The sequence below is a fragment of the Saimiri boliviensis genome, chromosome 17 (genome assembly GCF_048565385.1).
Source record: "Saimiri boliviensis isolate mSaiBol1 chromosome 17, mSaiBol1.pri, whole genome shotgun sequence".
In the NCBI taxonomy this organism is placed as follows: Eukaryota; Metazoa; Chordata; class Mammalia; order Primates; family Cebidae; genus Saimiri; species Saimiri boliviensis.
The window spans coordinates 1,978,303-2,006,264 of NC_133465.1; the positions used below are offsets into that span (position 1 = coordinate 1,978,303).

Below are 27,962 nucleotides of genomic sequence, written 5' to 3' on the forward strand. Positions count from 1 at the left end.
GTGGGAGCTGTATTTTACGTAGTGTTCACACTTGTCACAAGAGCCACATTTTAGCACAGTTACTGGTGGGCACCTTTTTTCCATCAACACACACACCCTGAAATTATTAGTAAAAATTCTAGTATGGTAAGCATATAGATTTATTAAAAATAATGCTAATATAATCCTGGGCACATGGATTCCAAGAGAGTTTTTTGCAGCAGATTTCATTATAGTTACTTAACAGCTAAATAATAAAGGTGTATTTATTTTAACTTACAGAGTCACTAAATAATAGAGGGGAAAGGAAAGAGTAGGGCGAATCCAGTAGAGACTGAAGCTGGTATCAATCTTCCCTAAGCATGTTTGTTTGGTCAGCAGCCTGGGGCAAAGCTTGTCTCTAAAGGGCTAATGAGGCCCCAGAGTGAGTTTTGCACTGAGCTCCTCCTGTACCTCCCAAGGTGCCAAAGGCATGAGATTCAGAAGAGAGCAGAACCAAACAGTTTATTAAACTGTTCAAATTGTTAAAAATGATTAAAAGCTAAAGATTTTCATAAACGCTATTCCAAAATGTTAATTTTAAAAATGTGACTAGCAGTATATGCATTCCCTTTATGTCCCCTCCCTATCATCTCTTAAAAGAAATTTGAACACCCAGTGTAAAAACACTTGAGGGAGACTTAGAAGTCAGCCGTTTGAGCGGAGAGGGGAGAGGGAGCGGCCGGCGGGAGGCGGACGCCGGTCCTGCTCGGGCCGGGGCCGCTGACGCAGGCTCCCGTGGCACTAAATCCCCCAGTAAGGCATCAGGTGTCGGGACTCCTTCTCGTAGACGTCGGGAACTACGCCGTAAGGTGTCTGTACCATTTTAACTGTCGACTTCCCGAAGAGCTGGCGCTCGTAGTCTATCAGTTGCCTCCAGAAGCCAACGTTGGGCCTGATGACGGGCCGCCGGGCCTTCACCCAGTTGTACGCCTCCAGCAGGCACACGTTGTGGAATTTCATCAGGTACGCGATACAGAGCGTGGCCGAGCGGCTGACCCCCGCGGCACAGTGCACCAGCGTGGCCCCGTGCTTCCGGCTCACGCTGTGGATCTTGTCAGCCACAGTGTCAAAGTACAGTCCGATGGGGGCGTGCGGCATGTCAGCCAGGGGCACTTTCACATACTCAAACTGGGGCCAGTTGAAGTTAGGGATCTCAATGGTAGCATTCACAATGCAGGTGATGCCACGAGCCTGCAGGAGGTGCCGGTTGGAGGCCACACTGCCTCTGCCCAGGAAGAGAGAGGAGGTGATTTGAGCAATGCCTCCTATGTCTCCCTCAGAAATCATCCGAGGGGCCATGAGAGTCCTTGGTAGCGTGCTGTGACCTCTGGAGCTCATGAAGACACCAGCAATCACACTTGCATCGTTGGGAGCAAGACCAGAGTGTTTGATTTTCCTCCACCAAGGAATCCAAAATTACAGTCTCCTTCCTGCAAAATACAGGTACGTGTGAGTACTTTAAGTGCTACTGATTCCTCAGAGCCTTCTGTCATGTTTGATAATACAGTACCGCCTCTCGAAGATAGACAAATCATTTTCTATCAATTATCAGGAAAAGTCACCTAAGACAAAAACGTAAAATCAATATAAAATTCTGCTCTCTGGTGATTCACACACACACGCTTGACACGGTGGCTCACGCCTATAATCCCAGCACTTTGGGAGGCTGAGGTGGGAGGACCGCTTAAGCCCAGGAGTTCAAGACCAGTCTGGGCAACACAGTGAGACCCCATCTCTAAAAAAAAAAAATTTTTTTTTTAATTAGCTGAGTATAGTAATGCATACCTGTAGTCCCAGCTTCTCAGCAGACCGAGGTGGGAGGATCACTTGAGCCTGGGAGATGGAGGCTGCAGTGAGCTATGGTAGCACCACTACTCTCTAGGCTGGGTGAGAGAGAGACCCAGTCTCAGAAAATAAAAAAAAAAGGCCGGGTGTGATGGCTCATGGTAGCACTTTGGGAGGCCAAGGCGGGTGGATCACCTGAGATCAGGAGTTCGAGACCAGCCTGAACAATATGGTGACATCCTATGTCAACTAAAAATACAAAAATTAGCCAGGCATGGTGGTGCACACTTGTAGTCCCAGCTACTCAGGAGGCTGAGACAGGAAAATCACTTGAACCTGGGAGGCAGAGTTTGCAGGGAGCCAAGATCATGCCACTTCACTCCAGCCTGGGTGACAGAGCAAGACGGATAGATGGATGAGTGAGTGAATGAATGAATGGGCCAGGTGGTTCACACCTATAATCCCTGCACTTTGGGAGGCCAAGGTGGGTGGATTTCCTGAGGTCAGGAGTTTGAGACCAGCCTGGCCAACGTGGGGAAACCCCATCTCTACTAAAAATACAAACATTAGCTGGGCATGGTGGCAGGTGCCTGTAATCCCAGCCCAGCTACTTGGGAGGCTGAGGCAAGAGACTCACTTCAACCCCGGGAGATGGAAGTTGCATTGAGCTGAGATTATGCCACTGCACTCCACCTTGGGCGACAGAGTAAGACTCTTGTCTCAAAAACAACCCAAACCAGAAACTTATCTTCTATCATTATCTGACAATGTAAACACTGTGGCATTTCCATGGAAATAATCTCAAGCAATTTGAAGGCCATGGTCTTAAAAGTTCCTGTAAGTTAAATGAGCATTTTATCTGCCCTTGGGTGTAGCTAAATGATAACTTCACCTTCCTCTGCCATTTAATTCTGAGCTCCATAATGAATCCCGCTGGCTTTTGTTCAACATCTAAACAACGCTATCCTCTCATTATTCCAGTGACTGCTATTAAATGTCAATATATATATTAGAGCAGAAAAGAAAGTTATTGGCTTCCTGAGATTTTAGATACATAAGTGCCTCTCACCAAAAGAAAAAAAAAAAATCACAATGGTTCATCACCTGCGCCCAGTGGGAAATGTGCCTGCCCATACCCAGGGGACGGTCAGGAAGCCTGCTACGATTCTAGTCTGACGAGAGCCTCCCCAGGGTCAACAGGCAGGCGGTGCTGGGGCTACTCACTTGCTCCCGAGTCCAGTGGATGCTGGAGCCTGGTCTGGATCCAGAAAGTCCTAAGTGAGCAGCGCTGGTGACGGTGGATACAAATCAGATCTGCAGGAAGACAAGGAGGCCGGGACACAGCCAATCAGTGAGTCGCAAAGAATTCCTCACGGGCTTTCACTGCGAACGTGGGTCTGACTGGAACAGAGCTAGGAAGGAGCAAGTGTGCTAACACTTCCAGGTGTGCACGTAAAGGCTGGCGCACCAGTAAGAAATACCAGCCTGAATCTCAGCTTTTTGCTAACGACACGTGACCCACAGCGTGACAGTTTGGCAATAATAAAGACAAACCTCTTGAGGAGACTCAGAGACCACAACCCGTCCGTGAAACATCTGGCACTGCCCAGTGCCCACTGGACGTGAGGACACGACACGGGCTCGAGTCTCTCCGTGCGCTGTCGGTCAGCCCTGTGGTGGGAGCAGGGACAGGCCAGGTGCAGTCAGCTGAGCCAAGCAGCCCCGTGCCTGAACAGAAGGTGGAGGACCATGTGCAACAGGAAGCCAGGGATGGCGTGGCCAGGAGCGGTGACATGGGACCTGGCAGTGAGGACGGACGGCTTCACGAACAGCAGGACCACAGATCAGAGCGCAGCCAGGGAGGCCAGCTGTAGGCGGTGCTGGTGTTCAGGCTGGAAACTGACAGTTTTCCTTCTTTTTGTTCTCTTTCCCATTATTGTCCCTCCTATTTTATTCATTTGTGTAATAATGTACCATGAACATCATAAAAAATGTGTTCTTCCGGCCGGGCGCGGTGGCTCACGCCTGTCATCCCAGCACTTTGGGAGGCCGAGGCGGGTGGATCACGAGGTCAAGAGATCGAGACCATCCTGGTCAACATGGTGAAACCACGTCTCTACTAAAAATAAAAAAACGTAGCTGGGCATGGTGGCACGTGCCTGTAATCCCAGCTACTCAGGAGGCTGAGGCAGGAGAATTGCCTGAGCCCAGGAGGCGGAGGTTGCGGTGGGCCGAGATCGCGCCATCGCACTCCAGCCTGGGTAACAAGAGCGAAACTCCGTCTCAAAAAAAAATAAAAATAAAAATAAAAATGTGTTCTTCTACCCCCTGTTCCCTGCCTTTCCCAGGTAACTGTCACACCTGTTGTTTTTGTTGTTTTTTTACAGCTCTGTTGAGGCGTACTTGACATATAAACGGCTATACAACTTGATCAAGTACATAACCTGATGAGTTCTGATGTATGTACACACTGGAGACCCCAGGACCTCACAATAATAAATACATCCATCATCCCCCGACCCCCGCAAAATTTCCTCATGTTCTTTTATAATCCAACCGTTTCTTGCCCTTTACCCCCATTCCCAAGCAACCACTGACCTCTTGTCACTATGGCTTGCACTCTAGACTTTTATATCAATGGACTTAGTATAGAAATATATATAGGTCAGGCATGGTGGCTCATGCCTGTGATCACATCACTTTGAGAGGCTGTGGCAGACGGATCACTTGAGGCCAGGAGTTTGAGACCAGCCTGGCCAATGTGGAGAAACCCGGGTCTCTACTAAAACTACCAAAATTAGCTGGGCATATTGGCACACACCCGTAAGCCCAGCTATTGAGGTGGCTGAGGCAGGAGAATCACTAGAACCTGGGAGGTGGAGGTTGCAGTGAGCTGAGATTCACCCACTGATGAACCTGGGTTGTCTCTGGTTTAAAGCACTGAGAGTACAGCTGCTATGAACATCCACGTACAGGTGTCTTTGTGTAGACATATGCCTTCTTCTCTGAATTAAATACCCTGGAGTGAAGGGCTGGATCCTATAACACGTTTATCTTTTTTTTTTTTTTTAAGACGGAGTTTCGCTCTTGTTACCCAGGCTGGAGTGCAATGGCGCGATCTCGGCTCACTGCAACCTCCGCCTCCTGGGTTCAGGCAATTCTCCTGCCTCAGCCTCCTGAGTAGCTGGGATTACAGGCACGTGCCACCATGTCCAGCTAATATTTTGTATTTTTAGTAGAGACGGGGTTTCACCATGTTGACCAGGATGGTCTCGATCTCTTGACCTTGTGATCCACCCGCCTCGGCCTCCCAAAGTGCTGGGATTACAGGCGTGACCCACCGTGCCTGGCCTTATCATTTTTAAATATTTTCTTAAAATATAATTTTTTTTTGGAATGGAGTCTGACTCTGTCGCCCAGGCTGGAGTGCAGTGGTGTCATCTGGGCTCACTGCAACCTCCACCTCCCCACGTCCCGGGTTCAAGAGATTCTCTTGCCTCAGCCTCCCGAGTACCTGGGATTACAGACATGTGCCACCATGCCCAGCTATCTTTTGTGCTTTTAGTAGAGTTGGGGTTTTGCCATGTTGGCCAGGCTGGTCTCAAACTCCTGACCTCAAGTGATCCACCCACCTCGGCCTCCCAAAGTGCTGGGATAACAGGCATGAGCCACTGCGCTCAGCCCCATTTACAAATATTTCTGTCATTATAATGCAGGAGCTCTCAAACCTGAGCATGCTTCAGAATCCCCCAGAGGGCTGTGAGCACAGAGAAGCTGCTGGACCCTTCCCCAGCTTCTCATTCCGTCCCTCTGGGGTGGGGCCGGAGGATGTGCCCTTCTCAGGTGAGGCTGTGGGTGGGGAAGGCTCTGAGTACTACTGCAGAGATGAGCACTGTGGCTCTGTCCGCACTCCCCTGCAGGACTGAGGCACCACGCGTGCCGGTGCTGGTGCTGACAGCTCCCAAGTCGTCCCTCCCAAACACTGCCCTTCTACGAAGGGAGCCGCCGCCTCACTTGGGGCCAGGCCCTGCTTTGGGAGCCCACACATCCCATGACTGGCTAATGCTACGGGAGTCCACAGGCAAAATCACAGCTGAGGAAGAGGCTGCAGTCACATAAGGAACTGCGTGTGTGTGTGTGTGTGTGTGTACTGGACAGAAACATGAACTGGGCAGAAACTCTGAAGTGAGAACATCCTTTGTACAGCCACTTGCGCGTCTTCCCTGGCAGAAGCCTACTGGTTTAAAAAGCAAAGTCACTGTGGTAATAAACACAAAATTAGGCCATCAAGCTGCTGGGGATGACTCTCCTCTCGTTGTGGAAAATCCGAAAGATGCTAATCAAATCTCCGAGTAGGTTATCTAGTTGTCTAATTAAGAGGCTTGGCCAGGCGCTGCGGCCCACACCTGTAATCCCAACACTTTGGGAGGCTAAGGTGGGCGATCGCCTGAGGTCAAGACTTTGAGAACAGCCTGGTCAACAAGGTGATAACCCGTCTCTAATAAAAATACAAAAATTAGCCGGGCATAGTGGCGCATGCCTGTAATCAGCTACTAGGGAGGCTGAGGCAGGATAATCACTGGAACCCAGGAGGCAGAGGCTGCAGGAAGCCGAGATCGCTTCACTGCACTCCAGCCTGGGTGACAGAACGATGCGTTCTCCCAAATTATGCTGTCTGGGAAGCCACTTGCCCTCCTGAGGCAAAGGAGCCTAAGTTCCTTGTGGAAGCCGGTCTGATTTTGTTAACTCATTTGCTGAGCAGTGCTAGGGTACTTGGTGCAGAAGGGAAACAGATTGTGAGCCCTCGGGGCAGAATCCAAGTGAGACAGACATGATGCTCCATCCCTGCTGCTGCTAGTCTGCCTCTTTGCCAAGAAACCTGCTTAAAATGCCAAAACTGGTCCCAAGTTTCAGAAAAACAACTTCTGCCAGAGGGCATGTAGAGGGCACAGATGCTACAGATGCTTCTCTGACAAACACTCCTGACCCCCTTGACAGGTTGGAAAATACACAGTTGAGAAAGGGTGAGATAATTTCAACTTGAGAAGTTAAACTAGGAAAAGACGCAAGGTGTCCGGATTTCTAGCTCAAGTCCACACATTGCTTCTCTGCGGTGACTGCAGCCTGGCTATGTTCTCGCCTGCCTCGAGGTGCTCCACACCACCAGCCAGCGCCTGCCACACACAAAAGGGGTGTGCATCTGCCTAACAAGGTGTTTCAGTGCTACTTACAGAAAGGCTAAGCCCAGATGGGCCGAGCTGCTCCAGTTTCCCCTACTGCCACGTCCTGGTACACCATTTGGTGCACAGAATGTCCCCATGGCTGCAGAGGGACCTCAGCAAGGAGCAGCCTCAGAGCAGGTGCTACGGGAAGCCTTAAAGTTGTCCAGTTCTCAGATCAGTAGAACTAGATGGTAAAAAATAAAAAACCCACGTGTATCACATCACAGGTGCATGAAAATTCTACTGAGTAAGCATGTCCTGGGAGACAAGGAAAGGAGAGATGGTGGCAGAGTTTGACCCGGATTGGAGGGACTGCAGATTGCATGGTGCTCCCTGAGTGAACATATCATCCTGCTGCAAGGCAAAGGTCTCCGGGACAAAGATGACCAGGGAGAATGCTGAAGAATGTCCACCTCACTGTCTATGGTGTTCAACTTGGCCTTCCCGAGATGCCTTGTGCTTCCTGGAGGAAAAATGCTTTCCTGGGGGCACAGGGGGGATGGAGGTAGGGTGAAAAGCGGAAGAGCTGTCCTTCTGAAAGAAGGGGTTTTTTGGGTTGTCCTTAACCTGCTATGAGCAATGTCTTCTCAGAGATGATGCTGGTCTTTTGGATAGTAAGCATAGAGCACTAAGTACTAAACAAAATACAGAATTAGTAGAGTTCCAGCAGGCCTCTAATCTCAATAATGCATATGCTAATGTTAATAACCGATTGCTCCCTGCACTGCAGAGCTCCTGGGATGCAGGCACCAGCCTGTGGCCTTGTAATTGGTCAGCACTGGCATCTGTACCTGCCATTCAGAATTGCTACCTGGGGTCACAACCTAATCAGAGCATCCATCCTAGTGCCATGGAGGTTACTTTTCTTTCAAAAAAAAAAAAAAAAGAAAAAAGACAACCACCAGTATTAGCAGTTACTTTTCTTTTCTTCTCATGTTCAATCAACAGCAGAAAATGGCCACAACGATGTTTCAGGTGACTGTAAAATGCTCTGACTAAAATACTTTAAGTTTGAGGAATTTCAGAGGGTCAGAGTACATACTGGAGAGGCCTACACTGTTACCTTTTTATATTCAAAAAGGTTATGTAATCACATTTTCTCCTTCTAATCAAGTAAATATCTATCTAGTTCTTTTTGTTTTGAGGCAGAGTCTCTCTGTTGCCCAGGCTAGAGTACAGTGGCACAATTTTAGGTCACTATAGCCTCAATCTTCCAGGCTTCGGAGAGCCTAGGATTACGGAGGTGAGCCACCATGGCCCAAACTTCTGATTCAGTAATGAAAATGATAATCCTAGCACTTTAGATCACTTTAGCTCAGAAGGTGGAGACCAGCCTGGGCAACATGGTGAAACCCCACTTCAAAAAAAAAAAAAAAAAAAAAAACCAGCTGGGCCAACATGGTAAAACCCCATCTCTACTAAAAATACAAAAATTAGCCTGGCATAGTGGTGTGCACCTGGAATTCCAGCTACCCTGGAGGCTGACGCACGAGAATCACTTGAGCCCAGGAGGCGGAGGCTGCAGTGAGCCAAGATCATGTCAGGCAACGGAACGAGACTCTGTCTCGGAAAAAAAAAAAAAGATTTCAGCCAGGCACAGTGGCTGACACCTGTAATCACAGCATTTTGGGAGGCTGAGGCAGGAGGATTCCTTAAGCTCAAGAATTTAAGACCAGCCTGGGCAACATAATGAGACACTGTTTCTACAAAAAATGGTGGCATGGTGGCACGTGCCTGTAATCCCAGTGACTCAGGAGGCTGAGGTGAGAGGATCACTTGAGTCTGGGAAGTGGAGGCTACAGTGAGCCATGATTGCACCACTGCACTCCAGCCAGAGTGACCGCGTCTCATACATACATACTAAAGTAAAATGAAGTAAAAGATGTTCACAAATTGTTCTGTCACCTGGAAAGCTTTAGCAACTGCAGTAAAACATCTCAAATCTTCTACTTACTTTGGCGAAGGGGTCGTTTTTGCTTTTCTCACTGTATTAACTAACTGATAAGTTAGTGTTCTCTAAGATGAGGATAATCCACACAAGATACATAAAGCTGGCCGGGCGCGGTGGCTCAAGCCTGTAATCCCAGCACTTTGAGAGGCCGAGGCGGGTGGATCACGAGGTCAATAGATCGAGACCATCCTGGTCAACATGGTGAAACCCCGTCTCTACTAAAAAAAATACAAAACATTAGCTGGGCATGGTGGCGCGTGCCTGTAATCCCAGCTACTCAGGAGGCTGAGGCAGGAGAATTGCTTGAACCCAGGAGGCGGAGGTTGCGGTGAGCCGAGATTGCGCCATTGCACTCCAGCCTGGGTAACAAGAGCAAAACTCCGTCTCAAAAAAAAAAAAAAAAAAAAAGATACATAAAGCTAAAGACTGAGAGTCACACTCTGGTTCAGCCACAGGTATTCCCCCACTGTGACATGTAGCCATAGAGCAACTACCTATGTAGATGTGACCAGGCCAGCCATCTTGACATCCACAGATGGACTGGCAGCCTGTTCACACTACATTTGCTGAGGCTAACGGAAGCTGATCGTTTTTTGTTTGTTTGAGACCAAGTCTTGCTCTATCACCCAGGCTGGAGTACAGTGGCGCAATCTCAGCTAACTGCAACCTCCGCCTCCCAGGTTCAAGCGATTCTCCCACCTCAGCCTCCAAAGTAGCTGGTACTACACACACACTACCATGCCTGGCTAATTTTTGTATTTTTAGCAGAGACGGGGGTCAGGGGGTTTTGCCATGTTGGCCAGGCCGGTCTCGAACCCCTGACCTCAGGTGATCTGCCTGCTTTGGCCTCCCAAAGTGCTGGGATTACAGATGTGAGGCATCACACCCAGCCCAACCACTACTGTAAGATACTAGCCAGCTGCTGGGTAGAGAATACGCCACAGCCCAAGAAGGAAAGGGGCAGTCCGCTAGACAAGCAGGAAAAACAACATGCCGGCATTGTGACACAGATGCCAAGATTTGAAGAAGTTTAGTACCATGTGCTAAAATCACAGAGTCTCCATGTTGGCAACAGGAAGAGTAGAGATGCTGAGAAGAGACCATCAATAACTATAAAGGGTGGAGGGTCTGCATTTATTTCGGTACCATGGGGTAATCGGTTCACATCCGAAATTGGATTCTTGAATTTGGTCCTCACCCACCTTGGTGCTTAAATTACCTACCACTCATTCACTCGACAGTCTTTCGCTGAGTTCACACTGCGTGGTCAACACCCTGCTGAGTGCTGCAGCGGGCTGCTGCGGGATGTGTTCCCCAGAGACACAGCATCTCCCATCGCACATGACACTCCCACAGCGTAACCTTGGTTTTTTTGTTTTGTTTTAGACAGGGTCTCCCTCTGGAGTGCAGTGATACGATTTGGGCTCACTGCCACGCCACCTCCCAGGTTCAAGTGATCCTCCCACCTCAGCCTCCTCCCACCTCAGCCTCCTCCCACCTCAGCCTCCTCCCACCTCAGCCTCCTCCCACCTCAGCCTCCTCCCACCTCAGCCTCCCCATGTAGCTGGAACCACAGGTGTGTGCCACCATGCCCAGCTAATTTTCCTATTTTTTATAGAAACAGGGTTTCCCCATGTTGCCCATGCTGGTCTCAAACTCCTGGGCGCAAGCAGTCCGCCCACCTCAGCCTCCCATAGTGCTAGGATTACAGGCATGAACCACTATGGCCAGCCCTTACAACAGGCGTCCCCAAACTACGACCCGCGGGCCGCATGCGGCCCCCTGAGGCCATTTATCCGGCCCCCGCCGCACTTCAGGAAGGGGCACCTCTTTCATTGGTGGTCAGTGAGAGGAGCACAGTATGTGGCGGCCCTCCGACAGTCTGAGGGACAGTGAACTGGCCCCCTGTGTAAAAAGTTTGGGGACGCCTGCCTTACAATGTAATCTTGACAATCCTCCCATCCAACAGTGGGACTGATGTCCCTCATTTAAACCCTGAGAAACCTTTGTGATGGCCTCAACACAAAGAATACAGTAAAGGCTGGGCATGGGGCTCATGCCTGTAATTCCAGCACTTTGGGAGGCTGAGGCAGGAGGACTGCTTGAGCTCAGGAGTTCCAAGTTGTAGGGGGCTATGATGGCGCCACTGCATTCTGCCTGAGAGACAGAATGACACCGTCTTTAAAACAACAAACAAATACGGGAGAAATGATGCTTCTGAGGCCAGAGAATAAAGATGTCGCACACTGCGACCTCGTTCTCTTAGGCCGTGCCCTTGGAGCCCGGCTGCCATGCGGTGAGAAAGCCTGAACTAGCCCAAAGAGCTACCACATGGAGAGGCCATAGATGGGTGTTAAGCTAACATCCCAACTGAGGTCCCAGCTGACACCAAGCTCAACCACTAGATATGTGAGTAGAGACACTTTATTATGATCGCAGCTCCCAGCTGTCAAGTCACCCCCGGGCTTTGAAACTCCCAGCTGAGGCCCCAGACACTGTGAAGCAAAAGCAAGCTGCCCTAGTAGTGAGGTCCAAATTCCTGACCTCCAGGGATCTGTGAGTATAATACAAATAGTCATTTTAGGCCCGGGTCAGTGGCCCCTATAATTCCAGCACTTCAGGAGGCCGAAGCAGAAAGACTCCTTGAGCCCAGGAGTTCGAGACCAAATGAAGCAACGTGACAAGACACTCACTCTACCAAAAAAAATTAGCTGGGTGTGATGTACGCCTGTGGTTCCAGCTACAGGGGAGGCTGAAGTGGAAGGACTGCTTAAGCCCAGGAGGTTGAAGCTACAGGTTGCCTGCACCAATTGCACTCCAGCCTGGGCAACAGAGCAATCCCTGTCTTTAAAAAAAAAAAAACAGGAACAGGCTAGGCGTGGTGGCTCACACCTGGAATCCCAGCACTTTGGGAGGCGAAGGCAGGCGGCTCACCTGAGGTTGGCAGTTTGAGACCAGCCTGACCAACGTGGAAAAATCCTATCTTTAGTAAAATACAAAATTAGCCAGACGTGGTGGCGGGCACCTATAATCTCAGCTACTCAGGAGGCTGAGGCAGGAGAATCGCATGAACCCAGGAGGCGGAGGTTGCAGTGAGCCGAGATCGCACTCCAGTCCAGGCAACAAGAGTGAAACTCCGTCTGAAGAAAAAAAAAAAAGGACTTGCAAACAAGTTGTGTTCGACAAACAAAACAAAATGGTTATTTTATACCAAGTTTTGGAGCTGTATTATGCAGCAATAGTAACTAGAGCAGGGATATACAGGTAACATAAGGCATAACCCTGTGCTCGGATTTGATCATCTAACAGAAATGACACAAGACACATACATAAAAACAGGAAGAGACCAGCATTGAGAGAATGAAACTGGGGGCTGCGGCAGTGTAAGGTAAAAACAGCCAACAGTGCTGAACACCTGAGTTGTTTCTTGGAGCGTTTTTGAGAGACGGCATACCATATGCTTTTTCTCCACCCATTCTTGCCTTTCAAGAGCCTTCTTGGCCGGGCACAGTGGCTCATGCCGGTAATCCCAGCACTTTGGGAGGCCAAGGTGGGCGGATTGCCTGAGGTCAGGAGTTCATGACCAGCTTGGCCAACATGGTGAAACCTGTTTTTACTCAAAAATACAAAAATTAGCCAGGCTTGGTGGCCGGCGCCTGTAACCCCAGCTACTGGAGGCTGAGGCAGGTGAATCGCGTGAATCCAGGAGGTGGAGGCTGCACTGAGTCACTATCGCGCCCCTGCACTCCAGACCGGGTGACGAGAAACAGTCTCAAAAAAAAAAAAAAAAAAGGGCTTCCTTGTTTTTAGACTTGGAATGGAGAATATAGCCTTTTCCTACAGTCCTCACTATTCAGCAAGTGTGACCCAAGCCCCAGCAGCATGGATACCACCTAGAGGCTTGAAAGAAATGCAGAATGCAGGCTCCATTCCAAGACCTACAGAATGGGCTCCAGCAGGTTAACAAGATCCCAGGTGATCTGTATACACAGTTTTTAAAAGTGCAAACTGAAGATTAAACCCATTAAAAACAAACTTAACAAAATGTGAGAATCTGCCTCCTCCTGCCCCATTCGACCCGTGGCAACACACTTGGGCACCTGTCCCACCTAAGCCACGTGAGCACCGCGCAGCCTCTCCCGGATCAGTTACCAGTCTGCTGCCGTGGTCCCCAGAGAATCGGAGGTAAATGGAGGTGAAGAGGCTTTCCCAGACTCTCCACAGAAAATCGGTAGCCCCACTGGGACCACAGCTGTCCTTCTGTGAGTTGTCCATTTGTTGCTTAGTCAGACCACAACAGATCCATTCATTCAAAGACTACCAAAACGTACATTTCATTGGGGAAAAAAATAAAAACTGCAGAGAGAAAGGAATTAAGGATCATAAGGTCAGGTTGATGTGACTGTGCTTTACAGACTGGGGAGTGATTGCTAAGAATCCTAAACTGCTCTGGCACGAGATGGTCTTCGGGTGTGAAACATCCGATAAAACTGAACCAAGAACATGCTTGCAAAAGTCTGCAACCGTATTTAAAACTTGTTTAGTGATAACTGGAAACCAATGGCTTCCATAAATAATGGAATGGCTTATATAAATAACACTTTAAAATTTTCCAGGAGTGAGTGGTAAAAATTAAATGTGAATCATATGTGCTTGGTTAAGCGGTAAACTTTTATTTACATAAGCCAGAACATCTAGAGGCAAATTCCTTAAAAAAAAATCATGTATCAGCAATAAAACCCAAGTAGGTATAAGCCTGCCTCAAAACTGTCAAAGTTACTACTGCCCTCTGAGAAGCAAGACCATGAAATCTCAGAAAATGCAGGTCTTTTCACAAATTAAGATTTCGGTCCTTACAAGTTCGTTATTACTTTAAGGGAAGACAAAAAAGTAATTTATAAATTAGAATAAAGTTTGCAGGACTAAGAGCTCAGTAGTTAATAATCACCCCTTGATCATCTACCCCTTTGATGTCTCACTGGACCATATCAAAATCCTTAAAACTCCAGCAGTGAGCTGCAACCCTCACCCTATGAGGATTTCCTTATCATATACCTGGTCCAATTCCAATCTTTTAGTGATTTTTTTTTTTTTTTTTGAGACGGAGTTTTGCTCTTGTTACCCAGGCTGGAGTGCAATGGCGCAATCTCGGCTCACCGCAACCTCCGCCTCCTGGGTTCAAGCAAAAATTCTCCTGCCTCAGCCTCCCGAGTAGCTGGGATTACAGGCACGCGCCACCATCACCAGCTAATTTTTTTTGTATTTTTAGTAGAGACGGGGTTTCACCATGTTGACCAGGATGGTCTCGATCTTGACCTGGTGATCCACCCGCCTCAGCCTCCCAAAGTGCTGGGATTATAGGTGTGAGTCACCACATCTGGCCATCTTTTAGTGATTTTAAATCAAATTAACTTCATTTATAAAGTATTGGTAAATTAATTTCCCATTTCTCTTTATGAATCAAAGGCACCTATAATTACCATGCTGGAGTTTCTGAGCAGGGTGAGGTAAACAGCTGAGTCTTTTGCTTCAGCTGGATGGAGGGAACTGATGAAGGCTGTCCCCGCCCCATGATAAGGGAGCAGTCCTACCACACTGTGAGGGCAACTGGGTGTCTGTGCCATCCTTCAGCAAAGAGAGGAATCAAGTTTTCCGCTGAACAGGAGGGAGGTCCAAAGGCAGAGGATCCTGAAGTTATTCCCTTGGCTTTAGCTACTGAAAAAAATACTGTCTTGAAATACAATGTGACAGTGTTAATAGTTCCCTTTAGAAGCCCGTATTACTAATTATCAAAACATTTCTAGATCAGGCTGGCTGAAATGTTATGGTGGCTCATGCCTATAAACCCAGCACTTTGAAAGGCAGAGGTGGGTGGATCACCTGAGGTCAGGAGTTCGAGACCAGTTCCTGGCCAACATGGCAAAACCCCATCTCTACTAAAAATACAAAACTTAGCCAGGCATGGTGGCAGTTGCCTATGATTCCAGCTACTTGGGAGGCCAAGACAGGAGAACTGTTAGAACCCAGGGAGGGCAGAAGCTGCAGTGAGCCATGATCACACCACTTCACTCCAGCCTGGGTGAAAGAGTGAAACTCTGGCTCAAAACAAAACACATTACTGGAGGGTCAGGTGTGGTGGCTCACATTTGTAATCCAAGCACTTTGAGAGGCCAAAGCAGAGGGATTGCTTAAGCTCAGGAGTTCAAGGATGCAGTGAGCCAGGATCATGCCACTGTACTCTAGAGTGAACCAAAGAGAGAGACCCCATCTCAAAAAAAAAAAAAAGTTTGCCAACTGCTATGGTTAGGCTGGTATCCCCACCCAAATCTCACCTTGAACTGTAATCTCCATTTGCCAAGGGCAGGAACAGGTGGAGGTAACTGAATCATGGGGGCGAAAGTTTCCCCCATGCTGTTCCTGTGATTGTCAATGAGTCTCATGAGGTCTGATGGTTTTAAAAGCATCTGGCACTTCTCCTGCCTGCACTGACTATAAGTTTCCTGAGGCCTCCCCAGCAATGCAGAACTGTAAATCAATTAAATCTCTTTCCTTTATGAATTACCCAGTCTCAGGCAGTTTTTCACAGAAGCGTGAGAATGGACTAATACATTGATACCTGGTTTAAATTAGTAAGTCATAACACCACCACGGTATAGGAGACGAATTTTTCAAACTTTGGTGCCCAGGAGTCCCACATGAGAATCACCTGGGTTGCCTGTTACAATGCAGACTCCTGGATTCCACCCCAGACCTAATTAATCAGAATTCCTGGAAGTGAAGACCTAAACATTTATATTTCTAGTAAGTAAATTTTTAGAAGGAACCTAAAAATATTAAGACTAATCTGATATTGTGGAAAGATAGGCATTATCTCCTATACTTTCTGGGAGAAGAAATGGAATAAAAAACTCCATAAGTGCCGGGCGCGGTGGCTCAAGCCTGTAATCCCAGCACTTTGAGAGGCCGAAGCAGGTGGATCACGAGGTCAAGAGATCGAGACCATCCCGGTCAACATGGTGAAACCCCGTCTCTACTAAAATACAAAAAATCAGCTGGGCGTGGTGGCACGTGGCTGTAATCCCAGCTTCTCAGGAGGCTGAGGCAGGAGAATTGCCTGAACCCAGGAGGCGGAGGTTGCGCTGAGCCGAGATCGCGCCATTGCACTCCAGCCTGGGTAACAAGAGCGAAACTCCGTCTCAAAAAAAAAAAAAAAGAAACTCCGTAAGTGCAATTTTTGGGGAAAAAAATAAATAAAAATAAAAAAGATTATGTTCAAATAATACAGTAGTCATTTGGATTTAAGACACAATCTAGTTCAACGCATTTGTAAGCCAGGGAGAGGGGATTCCCTAGGAACCTTTTAAATAAAATTTTAAAAAATAAAAAATAAAGATACAATCTAGTACACAAAACAAGTTCCACTTCATTTCCATTTGGGATCATCTTTGGCTGAAAGTTTACACCAACTAATTGAAGCTCCGTAAAACACTAAATACTTCTCCAATTTTTGTTAACAAGAAATATGTGATGGAAAATAAAGAAACATGTGAAATGTGAAATGATCTAAGAGTTCTGTCCCCTAAACATAGACTACATGTGACAGTACCAAATAAAGGCCAGTAAAGATTTCTTTTTTTTTTTTTTTTTGAGACGGAGTTTCGCTCTCGTTACCCAGGCTGGAGTGCAATGGCGCGATCTCGGCTCACCGCAACCTCCGCCTCCTGGGCTCAGGCAATTCTCCTGCCTCAGCCTCCTGAGTAGCTGGGATTACAGGCATGCACCACCATGCCCAGCTAATTTTTTGTATTTTTAGTAGAGACGGGGTTTCACCATGTTGACCAGGATGGTCTCGATCTCTTGACCTCGTGATCCACCCGCCTCGGCCTCCGAAAGTGCTGGGATTACAGACTTGAGCCACCGCGCCCGGCAAGATTTCTTTTTTGAGACAGGGTCTTGCTCTGTCACCCAGACGGGAGTGCAGTGGCGCAATCTAGGCTCACTGCAGCCTCAGCCACTGGGACTCAAGTGATCCTCCCAGCTCTGCCTCCTGAGTACCTGGGACTACAAGGGTGCGCCACCATGCCTGGCTAATTTTTTTGTATTTTTTGTAGAGACAGGGTTTCGGCATGTTGCCCAGGCTGGTCTTGAATTTCTGGACTCGGGCAACACTCTGACTGGCTTCGGCCTCCCAAAGTGCTGGGATTGTAGGCGTGAACTAGCCATGCCTAGTCTTGTTTGGTTTTGTGTTTTGTTTTGTTTTGTTTTGTTTTTTTGAGCAAGGGTTCTAGAGCACAGTGGTGCAGTAATGGCTTACTGCAGCCTGGACCTCCCACCTCAGCTTCCCAAAGAGCTGAAACCAGAGGAAGGAGCCATCACACCCAGTTGATAATTCTGTGTTCTTTGTAGAATCAGGTTTTGCCATGTTGCCCCAGGCGGGACTCAAACTCTTGGGCTCAAGCCATCCACCTCCCCGGGCCTCCCAAAGTGCTGGGATTACAGGCATGGGCCACCACTCTTCTGTGTCCTTTTGACATTCATCAAAAAGGCGGTTTGAAGGCTGCGCGCAGTGACTAATGCCTGTAATCCCAGCACTTTGGGAGGTCAAGGCAGGTGGATCACCTGCGGTCAGAAGTTCAGGACTAGCCTGGCCAACATGAAACCCCGTCTCTACTAAAAATACAAAAATTAGCTGGGTATGGTGGCACATTCCTGTAATCCCAGTTACTCAGGAGGCTGAGGTAAGAGAATCATTTGAACCTGGAAGATGGGAGGCTGCAGTGAGCTGAGATCGCACCACTGCACTCCAGCCTGGAGGGACAGAGAGAGACTCTGGAAAAAAAAATGCAGTTTGATGTAAAATTGGTATTTAAATAGAGTTGGAAGGAAATGTACTAAATTCATGGTAATGGTTGTCTCAATGGGAAAGAAAGAGAAAGGGTCCAAGGAAGTTTTGACTTGATAATGCTTAATGTTTTGAGCATTATAAAAGATAAAGCATGACCAAGGATTTTTTTTTTTTTTTTTGAGGCGGAGTTTCACTCTCGTTACCCAGGCTGCAGTGCAATGGCGCGATCTCGGCTCACTGCAACCTCCGCCTCCCGGGTTCAGGCAATTCTCCTGCCTCAGCCTCCTGAGTAGCTGGGATTACAGGCACGCACCACCATGCCCAGCTAATGTTTTGTATTTTTAGTAGAGACGGGGTTTCACCATGTTGACCAGGATGGTCTCGATCTCTCGACCTCGTGATTCACCCGCCTCGGCCTCCCAAAGTGCTGGGATTACAGGCGTGAGCCACTGCGCCCGGCCATGACCAAGGATTTTTGAATGGTTGAGTCATGATGTTGGTTAATTTGCTTTCAATAATTTTTTTTTTCTTTTTTTTTTAGACAGAGTTTCGCTCTTGTTACCCAGGCCGGAGTGCAATGGCGCGATCTCGGCTCACCGCAACCTCCGCCTCCTGGGTTCAGGCAATTCTCCTGCCTCAGCCTCCTGAGTAGCTGGGATTACAGGCACGCGCCACCACGCCCAGCTAATGTTTTGTATTTTTAGTAGAGACGGGGTTTCGCCATGTTGACCAGGATGGTCTCGATCTCTCGACCTCGTGATCCACCTGCCTCGGCCTCCCAAAGTGCTGGGATTACAGGCTTGAGCCACCACGCCCGGCCTCAATAATTTTTTTTTTGAGACAGAGTCTTACTCTGTTGCCCCGGCTGGAGTGCAGTAGTGCAATCTCTGCTTACTGCAACCTCCGCATCCTGGGTTCAAGCAATTCTCCTGCCTCAGCCTCCTGAGTAGCTGGGATTACAGGTGCAGGACAAGGAACTCGGTTTTTTTGTTGTTTTTTTTTTTTAAGATGGATCAATCTCCCAGGCTGGAATGCAGTGGCACGATCTCAGCTCACTGCAATCTCTGACTCCCGGGTTCAAGCAATTCTCTCTCTCAGGTTCCTGAGTAGCTGGAATTACAGGCACCCAACACCACACCTGGCTAATTTTTGTATTTTTAATAGAGACAGGGTTAACCATCTTGGCCAGGCTGGTCTTGAACTCCTGACCTTATGATCCATCTGCTTTGGTCTTCCATAGTGCTGTGACTGCAGGAGTGGGCCACTGCGCCTGGCCTAATACCGGCTAATTTTTGTATGTTTATTAGAGATAGATGGGGTTTCACCATGTTGGTCAGGCTAGTCTCGATCAAACTCCTGACCTCAAGTGATCGACCTGCCTTGGCCTCTCAAAGTGCTGGGATTACAGAAGCAAGCCACTGTGCCCGGCATAATTTTCTATATGACTTCAATTTCTAAAAATAAATATTTTTAAGAGAAGAATATTAACAACACATAGTTATTAGTCCAAGCCCCATCTCCACCTCTGGCCTGAGCCTGCCCATGTTCTTTTTTTTTTTTTGAGACGGAGTTTCGCTCTTGTTACCCAGGCTGGAGTGCAATGGCGCGATCTCGGCTCACCGCAACCTCCGCCTCCTGGGTTCAGGCAATTCTCCTGCCTCAGCCTCCTGAGTAGCTGGGATTACAGGCACGTGCCACCATGCCCAGCTAATTTTTTGTATTTTTAGTAGAGACGGGGTTTCACCATGTTGACCAGGATAGTCTCGATCTCTCGACCTTGTGATCCACCCGCCTCGGCCTCCCAAAGTGCTGGGATTACAGGCTTGAGCCACCGCGCCCGGCTCCATGTTCTTTATATAGAAGCCAGAATAACAAGTTTATTTGGTGAGAGAATCACCAAAGAGTAATGATGATGACACGAATTGCAGTGGTGCGATCTTGCCTCGTTGCAACCTCTGCTGCCCAGGTTCAAGCGATTCTCCTGCCTCAGCCTCCCGGGTAGCTGGGATTACAGGTATCTGCTACCGTGCCTGGCTAATTTTTGTAGTTTTTAGTAGAGATGGGATTTCACCATCTTGGCCAGGCTGATCTTGAACTCCTGAATTCAGGTTATCCACCCACCTTGTGATCCACCTACCTTGGCCTCCCAAAGTGCTGTGATTACAGGCGTGAGCCACCACACCCCTGTAATCAGGGTATTAGCCAGTATTAGGCCAGGCGCGGTGGCTCACTCCTGTAGTCACAGCACTATGGAAGGTGTGTGGTGTGGTGGCTCACGCCTGTAATCACAGCACTTTGGGAGTGCTGTGGCCCTATACTGTGGCCTCGGCCCTTGGCCTCCTCGCCCAGACTGAGGCTGCCCCTGCCCCGCAACAGGTAGGAAATGGAGCTCCTCTGTGAGAGCTGCCTGCTGGAAGTGGCAAAGTGTGTCTTTATTATAAATGTTTGGTGTTTTATAATGAAACACAAAGATTTAAAGATTTAGTTAAATCTAAGATTTAAATGTTAGCTAAACTGGCAAAATATTTCATTATAAATCTTCAAATTTAATGTAATTTGTATGCTGACAATACTCTTCCAGATTTTATTTTTACTAGGGCCTTAAAACTTCAAGCAAGTTCACCTCCTGGTCACTCTCCCAGGCAGGGAAGCCTGGTGCTTCGAAGGTGCTCTCTGCCACACAATGTTGACTAGTCAACAGAAGTAGCATGCACGCCGGGCGCGGTGGCTCAAGCCTGTAATCCCAGCACTTTGGGAGGCCGAGGCGGGTGGATCACGAGGTCAACAGATCGAGACCATCCTGGTCAACATGGTGAAACCCCGTCTCTACTAAAAATACTAAAAATCAGGGCCGGGCACGGTGGCTCATGCCTGTAATCCCAGCACTTTGGGAGGCCGAGGCGGGTGGATCACGAGGTCAAGAGATCGAGACCATCCTGGTCAACATGGTGAAACCCTGTCTCTACTAAAAATACAAAAAATTAGCTGGGCGTGGTGGCGCGTGCTTGTAATCCCAGCTACTCAGGAGGCTGAGGCAGGAGAATTGCTTGAACCCAGGAGGCGGAGGTTGCAGTGAGCCGAGATCGTGCCATTGCACTCCAGCCTGGGTAACAAGGGCGAAACTCCGTCTCAAAAAAAAAAAAAAAAAAAGTAGCATGCTCCATCCAGTTACTAAGTTTTCTCATAAGTACTCATACACTCAAAGACAGAAGGAGTCACAAAAAAAAAACAAAAAACAAAAAAACTCGCCCTAGGCCACTGATGCTGAGACTGTTCGGAGACAAACACAGAACTCAGCCTACCAGCTGCATATGAACTTCAAAAGAACCTTCTTGTCCACTGAGGTTTCAAGATGGCACGGAGCATGAGAAGTTGACCCAACTGGACCTCTGGTTGCTCTCGGTCAGTGTAAGAACAGAATGGGATGTGCCCAGGCAAGCTGGGTGGGCTGCACGTGAGAAGGCATATACTGTGGCCTCGGCCCTTGGCCTCCTCGCCCAGACTGAGGCCGCCCCTGCCCCGCAACAGGTGGGAAATGGAGCTCCTCTGTGAGAGCTGCCTGCTGGAAGGCCGACAGGGTGACAGAGAACACAGCCGGGCTCCACCCCTGCCACTCAGATCAAGAGGTTCAGACTAACGACGACTTCTTTTTTTGTTTTTTTGAGATGGAGTTTCGCTCTTGTTACCCAGGCTGGAGTGCAATGGCGCGATCTCGGCTCACCGCAACCTCCGCCTCCTGGGTTCAGGCAATTCTCCTGCCTCAGCCTCCTGAGTAGCTGGGATGACAGGCACGTGCCACCATGCCCAGCTAATTTTTTGTATTTTTAGTAGAGACGGGGTTTCACCACGTTGACCAGGTTGGTCTCGATCTCTCGACCTTGTGATCCACCAACCTCGGCCTCCAAAAGTGCTGGGATTACAGGCTTGAGCCACCGCGCCCGGCCTGAGCCACCGCGCCCAGCCTTTTTTTTTTTTTAAGACGGGGTTTCACCATGTTGGCCAGGCTGGTCTAGAACTCCTGACCTGGTGATCCGCCCGCCTCAGCCTCCCAAAGTGTTGGGATTACAGGCATGAGCCACTGCGCCCGGCCGACTAACGACTTCTTACTCCTCCTCCTTTGGGTGTCTTTTCTTGAAAACTTCTAATTTATCTGCATGTGGTTTCTATAATTAAGATTATTTTAGAGAATCTGAAAAAAAAATCTTTACTATAATGAGCAAAAAAGTCTTTGTGACTTATGTAAATAAAGACTGAAAATAGAATGATTTAGCTATTTCCCAAGATACTTGACAGAAGAAATAAAAAGGATCTGCAAATCTCAGTCTCTGTGCTAGTGTTCGTCCATCACCTCTCCAGCTAAAAAGGATTCCCCTTTCGTAAACCTACAGAGTTGCAGAACATTCTGCTCTAAGGGCAGAAACACAGTACATAATACTAGGCACACAGTAAGTACTCAACCAACACAAGGATTTAACAGCTGTCCTCAGGTGAACCGCCTACCTCTCCCCACACCCTGCTGCTCCTTCTCTTTCTCACATTCTCGAGTGTGCGCTCGCGCTCTCTCTCTTTCACACACACACACACACACACACACACACACACACACAGACTTTAAATCCAGCTGGCAAAACTAAACCCAGGAAATCAAACTGAACCTGGCAACTGTCTGTTCAGAAAGCAGGAATTCACGCTGGGTGTGGCACACGCTCCAAGCTCCCAGCTTCTTAAGAGGCTGAGGTGGGAGGATCCCTTGAGCCCAGGAATTCAAGGCCAGCCCGAGCCACACTGCTAGACCCCATCTCTTTAAAAGAAAACAAACAAAAACAACAAAAACCCAGCTTTAAGCTACTTCTACTTTCTCACCCAAAGGAAAATTTGGAGAAAAATGCATTTTAAAGACTTAAGAGAGCCATTGATTCCTACAGCACAGTCTGTGGTTACTTTGGAATTACCAAGAAGTATGAGTTAGGGTCTATGCATAGTGCCTCCTGAGGATAACAGGCAGGTCCACAAGTGTGTGAGTCTCATCCTCAGAGGGTACTTTAACAAAGATAGGCCCGGGTTCCTGCACAATACACTGTCCTACACATTGAGGGCTGGGCACAATGAAAGCATTCACCAGAGGTAGGATTCATTCAAGAGCCTTAAAAGCTAGGTACTAGACACTTTTTTTTTTTTTTTTTTTGAGACGGAGTTTCGCTCTTGTCACCCAGGCTGGAGTGCAATGGCGCGATCTCGGCTCACCGCAACCTCCGCCTCCTGGGTTCAGGCAATTCTGCTGCCTCAGCCTCCTGAGTAGCTCGGATTACAGGCATGTGCCACCATGCCCAGCTAATTTTTTGTGTTTTTAGTAGAGACGGGGTTTCACCATGTTGACCGGGATGGTCTCGATCTCTTGACCTCGTGATCCACCTGCCTCGGCCTCCCAAAGTGCTGGGATGACAGGCTTGAGCCACCGCGCCCGGCCGGTACTAGACACTTTTATCTTTAGCACTTCATTTTGCATATTCAAAATTTCCCATAATTACTCATCTGTTCCCCAAAAAAACAAACAAAAAGATTAATAAAAGGATTCTGTAAGATATCTGTCAACCAAACGCAGTGGGGAAACCATTTCTGGTGTTTGGGTGGTTACTCCAAAACACTCAACTAAACAGAAATATGCTAGTACATGACAGGCTAGGGCTCATACTACCCAGGGGACCTTTATTCATTCATTCAGGAAATATTTGAGCATAACTGTGGTTAAACAGCAAATACAGAGAATTACAAACCCAAAGGTGACACCACTGAAGGAACGTAAATTGGTACAACCACTTTGGAAACCAGGTATCAACTAGTAAAGCTGAAGATATGCACACCTGACTCAGGGCTGTTCATAATTGCCTCAGACCAGAAACAACCCAAATGTCCATCAACAGTGGACAGGTCATTTGCGGTATGTTCATAAGACAAAAATGTACTAAGTGGGCTGGGTGTGGTGGCTCACATCTGTAATCCCAGCACTTTAGAAGGCCCAGGCAGAAGGATCCCTTGAGCCCAGGAGTTGGAGACCAGCCTGGACAATACAGTGTACAATAGAGACCCTGTCTCGAAAAAATTAAAAAACAAAAACTACAATCATAGGCAGCAATATGGATAAATCTTTAAAAATAGCATGCTGCAGGAATTTAAACAAAAAATTACATATGTGCGTGTGTGTACACACGCTCACACGACGCTGAACAGAAAAGAAGGATTCACAAGAGTATCTACTTTGATTTTGTTTGCAAAGAAGTTAAAAACAAGCAAAATAAAACTCTGCCTTTTAGAGATTTATATTTAGGGGATAAAAACTATAGAAAAGAAGTGATCTCCATAAAAGTCAGGGTAGTTTCTGGCTAGATGGCCTCTGGGGGAGGGGAGAGTGTGGAGTCAGATTCTTGACCTGCAAGACAGTTACACTTATGTTTTCTTTAAAATAATGCATCAAATTATCCACTTGTTTTAGACACTTTTTTTGCATGTTACAATTCACAAATAAATCCAATGTTGATTTCCGGGAATTCAGAACCATGACAACGATTCTGGCCAATCCTCTCTGAATGTCATTATTTGCCAGTCAGCTTCATAAGGTCAGAGACCGACCTCACTTGCCCTCCCCTCCTGTATTCAGGCACAGCACCTTCGGCATGGTAAAAGTCCTCAGTGAATGTATAATATATAAATCCACAGACTCGTGACAGGAATTTTGTTTTAACCCATCCATTTCCTGAAATTACTGATTTGAATGGTGCCCACATTAACACTTTCCTTTCCTTTCTTTGTCTTCACCCAGGTGAAATAAAGCTTTCATAAATAATAAAGCCACCTTAAATGTTAGCTCTGTAAGTTTATACCCAGGCCTTGGTTGCTTTAGCAACTCTCCCAGCTTTCCACTCCCTTTGATGTTTCTTTATAAGCAAAGACAAAACAATACGCTAGTAGCCCTAGATTTTTTTTTTTAATAGGAAAGTTTTCCTCTGCACCTAAGGGTAAAACCTAGGATCGTAATGATTCTACTACTTTAAAGTTGTTTAAGAAAGGGTCATTTGTCCCTTGCGCTGAGAACTACCAGCACACTATCAGGATTATTAAAACTTTACAAACAGTTGTACTTAAATATATTACTTGTTCTTGACAGAAGCCAAATCTTTATGAACAGGACAAGTCAACTTTAAAGTAATTTCGGTTCAAAAACCACTGTGTGCAAACAGACATTTGTAAAAATGCTCAGCAAAGTCTAAAAAGATACACATAAACTGATAAAGAGGCACTCCGCAGTTACTTTTGAGAAGGAGGTTCACGAGAAAGCTTTAACCTTATGAGTAAATTTTAAAATGTCACAGAAAACGGTTAATGTATTTCTTGTGATTTTGGGAAAAGCATTTTTAATCCATCTGCCTTAAAATCCCAAGTGCAAAGGAACCCAACAAACACAGCCCTCCCTAAAGCTCACCTTTTAAAGACGTTCAAGTCTTAAAGAGGATGTCGTGGACTTACATACTTGGCTAGTTTTTAAATGAAACGAATATACATTTATGCCATTCTATTGACTATTACAGAATTCATACCTGCAGTCAACCGATATGAAAGCTTTCAGATGAGAACTCAGGACAGACACGTTCAACACTGACATGAAAACGACTTGGAATGAAGGAAACTGTCTCCAGTTTTATGGGGGAAAGCCAAAAATACCAAGCAACTACCTCTCCTCCCCCAAGCGTCAGAAGATGAGTCAGAGCTGAAGGCAGGAATAGGGCCCCTGTGTCAAGCCGCCTGTGCAGGGCTCCCTCCTACCTCCTCGTGGCAACCCTGGTCCCTCCCCCAGGTCAGCGTCTCTGCCCTGGCCTGTCCCTGACGTGAAGTGTCCCTGGTGTGAATTCTCAGGCGTCTCTGGCGAAGAAGAGGCGTTCACTGTGGGGGTGCCTCCTTCTCTGTGTTTCGCAAGGGACACAAGACTGGGGGCCTTTATGAGTCCACAGCAATCACCAAATTGCAGCTCCAGGGAGTGGAGCTTCCAGACACACGCACAACAACTTTGCAAAGAATACAGCACCTTTGTTGCCCTGGTTTAGAGAGCTGGAAGGAAATGAGAGAAACTGACTTGCCCAGTGTGACTTAACTTTGTGGCAGAGCTGAGTCCCGGGCATGGAGCGGCCGGCTGGCCTCGGCCTTTCTGACTCTTAAGTGATCTGCAGAATGTCAGGGAGGACGGTCCAACATTCCATTCTACTTCTAAGTGGCCTTAGGGACTAGGAATTCCAGGAGACTCTGGGTTAAATCTCTTGGTCCGTATTCCTTTAAGGTTACCAATGAACCCGGAGTTTGCTCTTCGCCTCCGTTTTTACATCTGTAAAACGGGATGGTAATACTCTCCACGCTCCTCTTTATAAAATCATAATGAACAGCTAACGAGTTAACACACGTTAAATGCCCGGAGGTCCTACTAGGATAGAAGTACAAGGTGGTTTAAAAAAAAAAAAAAAAAAAAAAATCCCTGCACAGTAAAACTGCATTTGCAAGTCGCTCCTCCTTTCCCAGCCTCTGGGATGCCCAGTTACCATAACACTGGCTGGTACCACTGGCAACATCCGCCTAAATATAGTTATACAATCCACTCAAGGCGGCCACAGCGCGCACCTCCTCTCTACCAACAACTCAACTTCGCTTCGGAGCCAGGGCACTCGGGAGAAACAAAAAGGCAGATGTTAGCGCGGCGCACACCCATCTACCGCCGCCAAGCCTCAAGTTGGATACTTGGCGTCGCTGAAAGTCAAGTCGCTTCCGTCCATGCACCAGAAACCTCTCAGAGAAGCAGAAATCCGCGGCGCGCTCCCGGGCGAGGCGGCCTCCGCGGGGTCGGGAGGCGGCGGCAGAGGCCGGGGCCGGGCGCACAGGGCCGGGGGCGCGGGGGCGGCGCGGCGGGGGAAGCCCGGGAGCAGGTGCGGGCGCCGGCGCAAAGTTTCCGGAGGCGGGGTCGCCAGGGTCTCCGGGCCCCTCCCGCGCCCCCCGCCCTCCCGCGCGCACCCCGACGCCCTCCCCACGGTCCCCCTCCCCAGCCCGCAGGCCCCCTACCGGTGCGGCGCGCGTCGCGGTCGGGGCTCCGTCCTCCTGCGCGTCCGCCGGCTTCTGCGGGATGGGCGCCGCGCGCCGCCCGCTCCTCCCTCCGCCCGCGCCCGGGGCGCGCACGCTCCCTGCGCCCCGCCAACCTCTCCGGGGCGGGGGACGCGGCGCGGGGCGGGGGGAGCGGGACGGCGGGCGGCGCGCGTGCGCGCTGGGCTTCTGCGCCGCGCGGGGTGGCCCGGGCGCGCCCCGAGCTCCGCAGCCGCCGCCGCCCTCGGTGCGGGTCCCCGGTCCCGCCCCCCGCCTCGCCCCGGGCGGCCCCGCGCTCCCCCGGCAGCGTCTGCCCGTGAGCCGGGATGAAAGGCGAGGACGCGAACTCGAGACAGGTGTGAAGCCGCGGCTCGCCGCTCGCCGCGCCCTCGGCCCCGCCCCGCCCCGTCCCCAGCCCGGAGAGCCCGGGAGCCGGGACCCAGGAGCGAAGCGAAAGTCGTGGCGCGGCAGCTGCCGGCCGAGCCCGGCTGGGACAATCACGGGCGGCCCGAGCCCCGGGGGTGACCGCGCGCCCTCCCTGCGCAGCGCCGCTGCCCCCGCCACGCCGCGGGCGGCCGAGTCTCGGAGCCCACACCCGCCGGCGCGGCCCCCGAGGCGGGGCTGGGGCGCCTCCGGAGCGCGGGCGGGACACAGGCGCTCGCCGAGGGCTTATTGGCCGTGTGACTCCGAGGGTCTTTTCAAATTCGGGTCTCCCCATCGGTGGCCTTAGTCGGTGCCAAACGGACCTTTCCCAGCACAGCCCCGCTTCCCCTCCGCCCCCGGCAGGTGAGGGCAGACACGTGGGAGCAAAGCGACTGCCTCGGGGCTCCGCGGTGAGTCAGGACACCTGAGAGTCCCGACTCCAGGCCCGGTCCGGGACTCACCAGCCCCTGCTCCTCGCGGTTGCAAATCGTTGGCCTCAGAATTGCTGACGGTCAACCGAGTAAGAAGGCATAGGTTTGCGGGGAGGGGTGTGGGGGGAGTGACAGCCGCGTTTGGGGGTTTACGTCTCCTGATGTCTCAA

General features: G+C 49.1%; 1 protein-coding gene across 4 annotated transcripts; it reads right to left on the reverse strand.

Annotated features, from left to right (window-relative positions):
• Positions 1 to 122: 122 nt before the first annotated feature.
• On the reverse strand, positions 123 to 27,866 carry DUSP14 (dual specificity phosphatase 14). Of its 4 annotated transcripts, none has more exons than XM_074388060.1 (3): positions 27,823 to 27,866; positions 3,031 to 3,120; positions 123 to 1,451 (listed from the first exon to the last, which is right to left on the reverse strand). In XM_074388060.1, the coding sequence occupies exon 3, from the start codon at positions 1,357 to 1,359 to the stop codon at positions 763 to 765; it is 597 nt and encodes a 198-aa protein (XP_074244161.1). In that variant the 5' UTR covers positions 1,360 to 1,451; positions 3,031 to 3,120; positions 27,823 to 27,866; the 3' UTR covers positions 123 to 762. The 4 variants fall into 4 exon arrangements, with proteins under 4 accessions (XP_074244161.1, XP_039332116.1, XP_074244160.1 ...); XM_039476182.2 differs by lacking the exon at positions 27,823 to 27,866 and adding an exon at positions 26,921 to 27,024; XM_074388059.1 differs by lacking the exon at positions 27,823 to 27,866 and adding an exon at positions 25,417 to 26,126.
• Between the last annotated feature and the right edge of the window lie 96 nt (positions 27,867 to 27,962).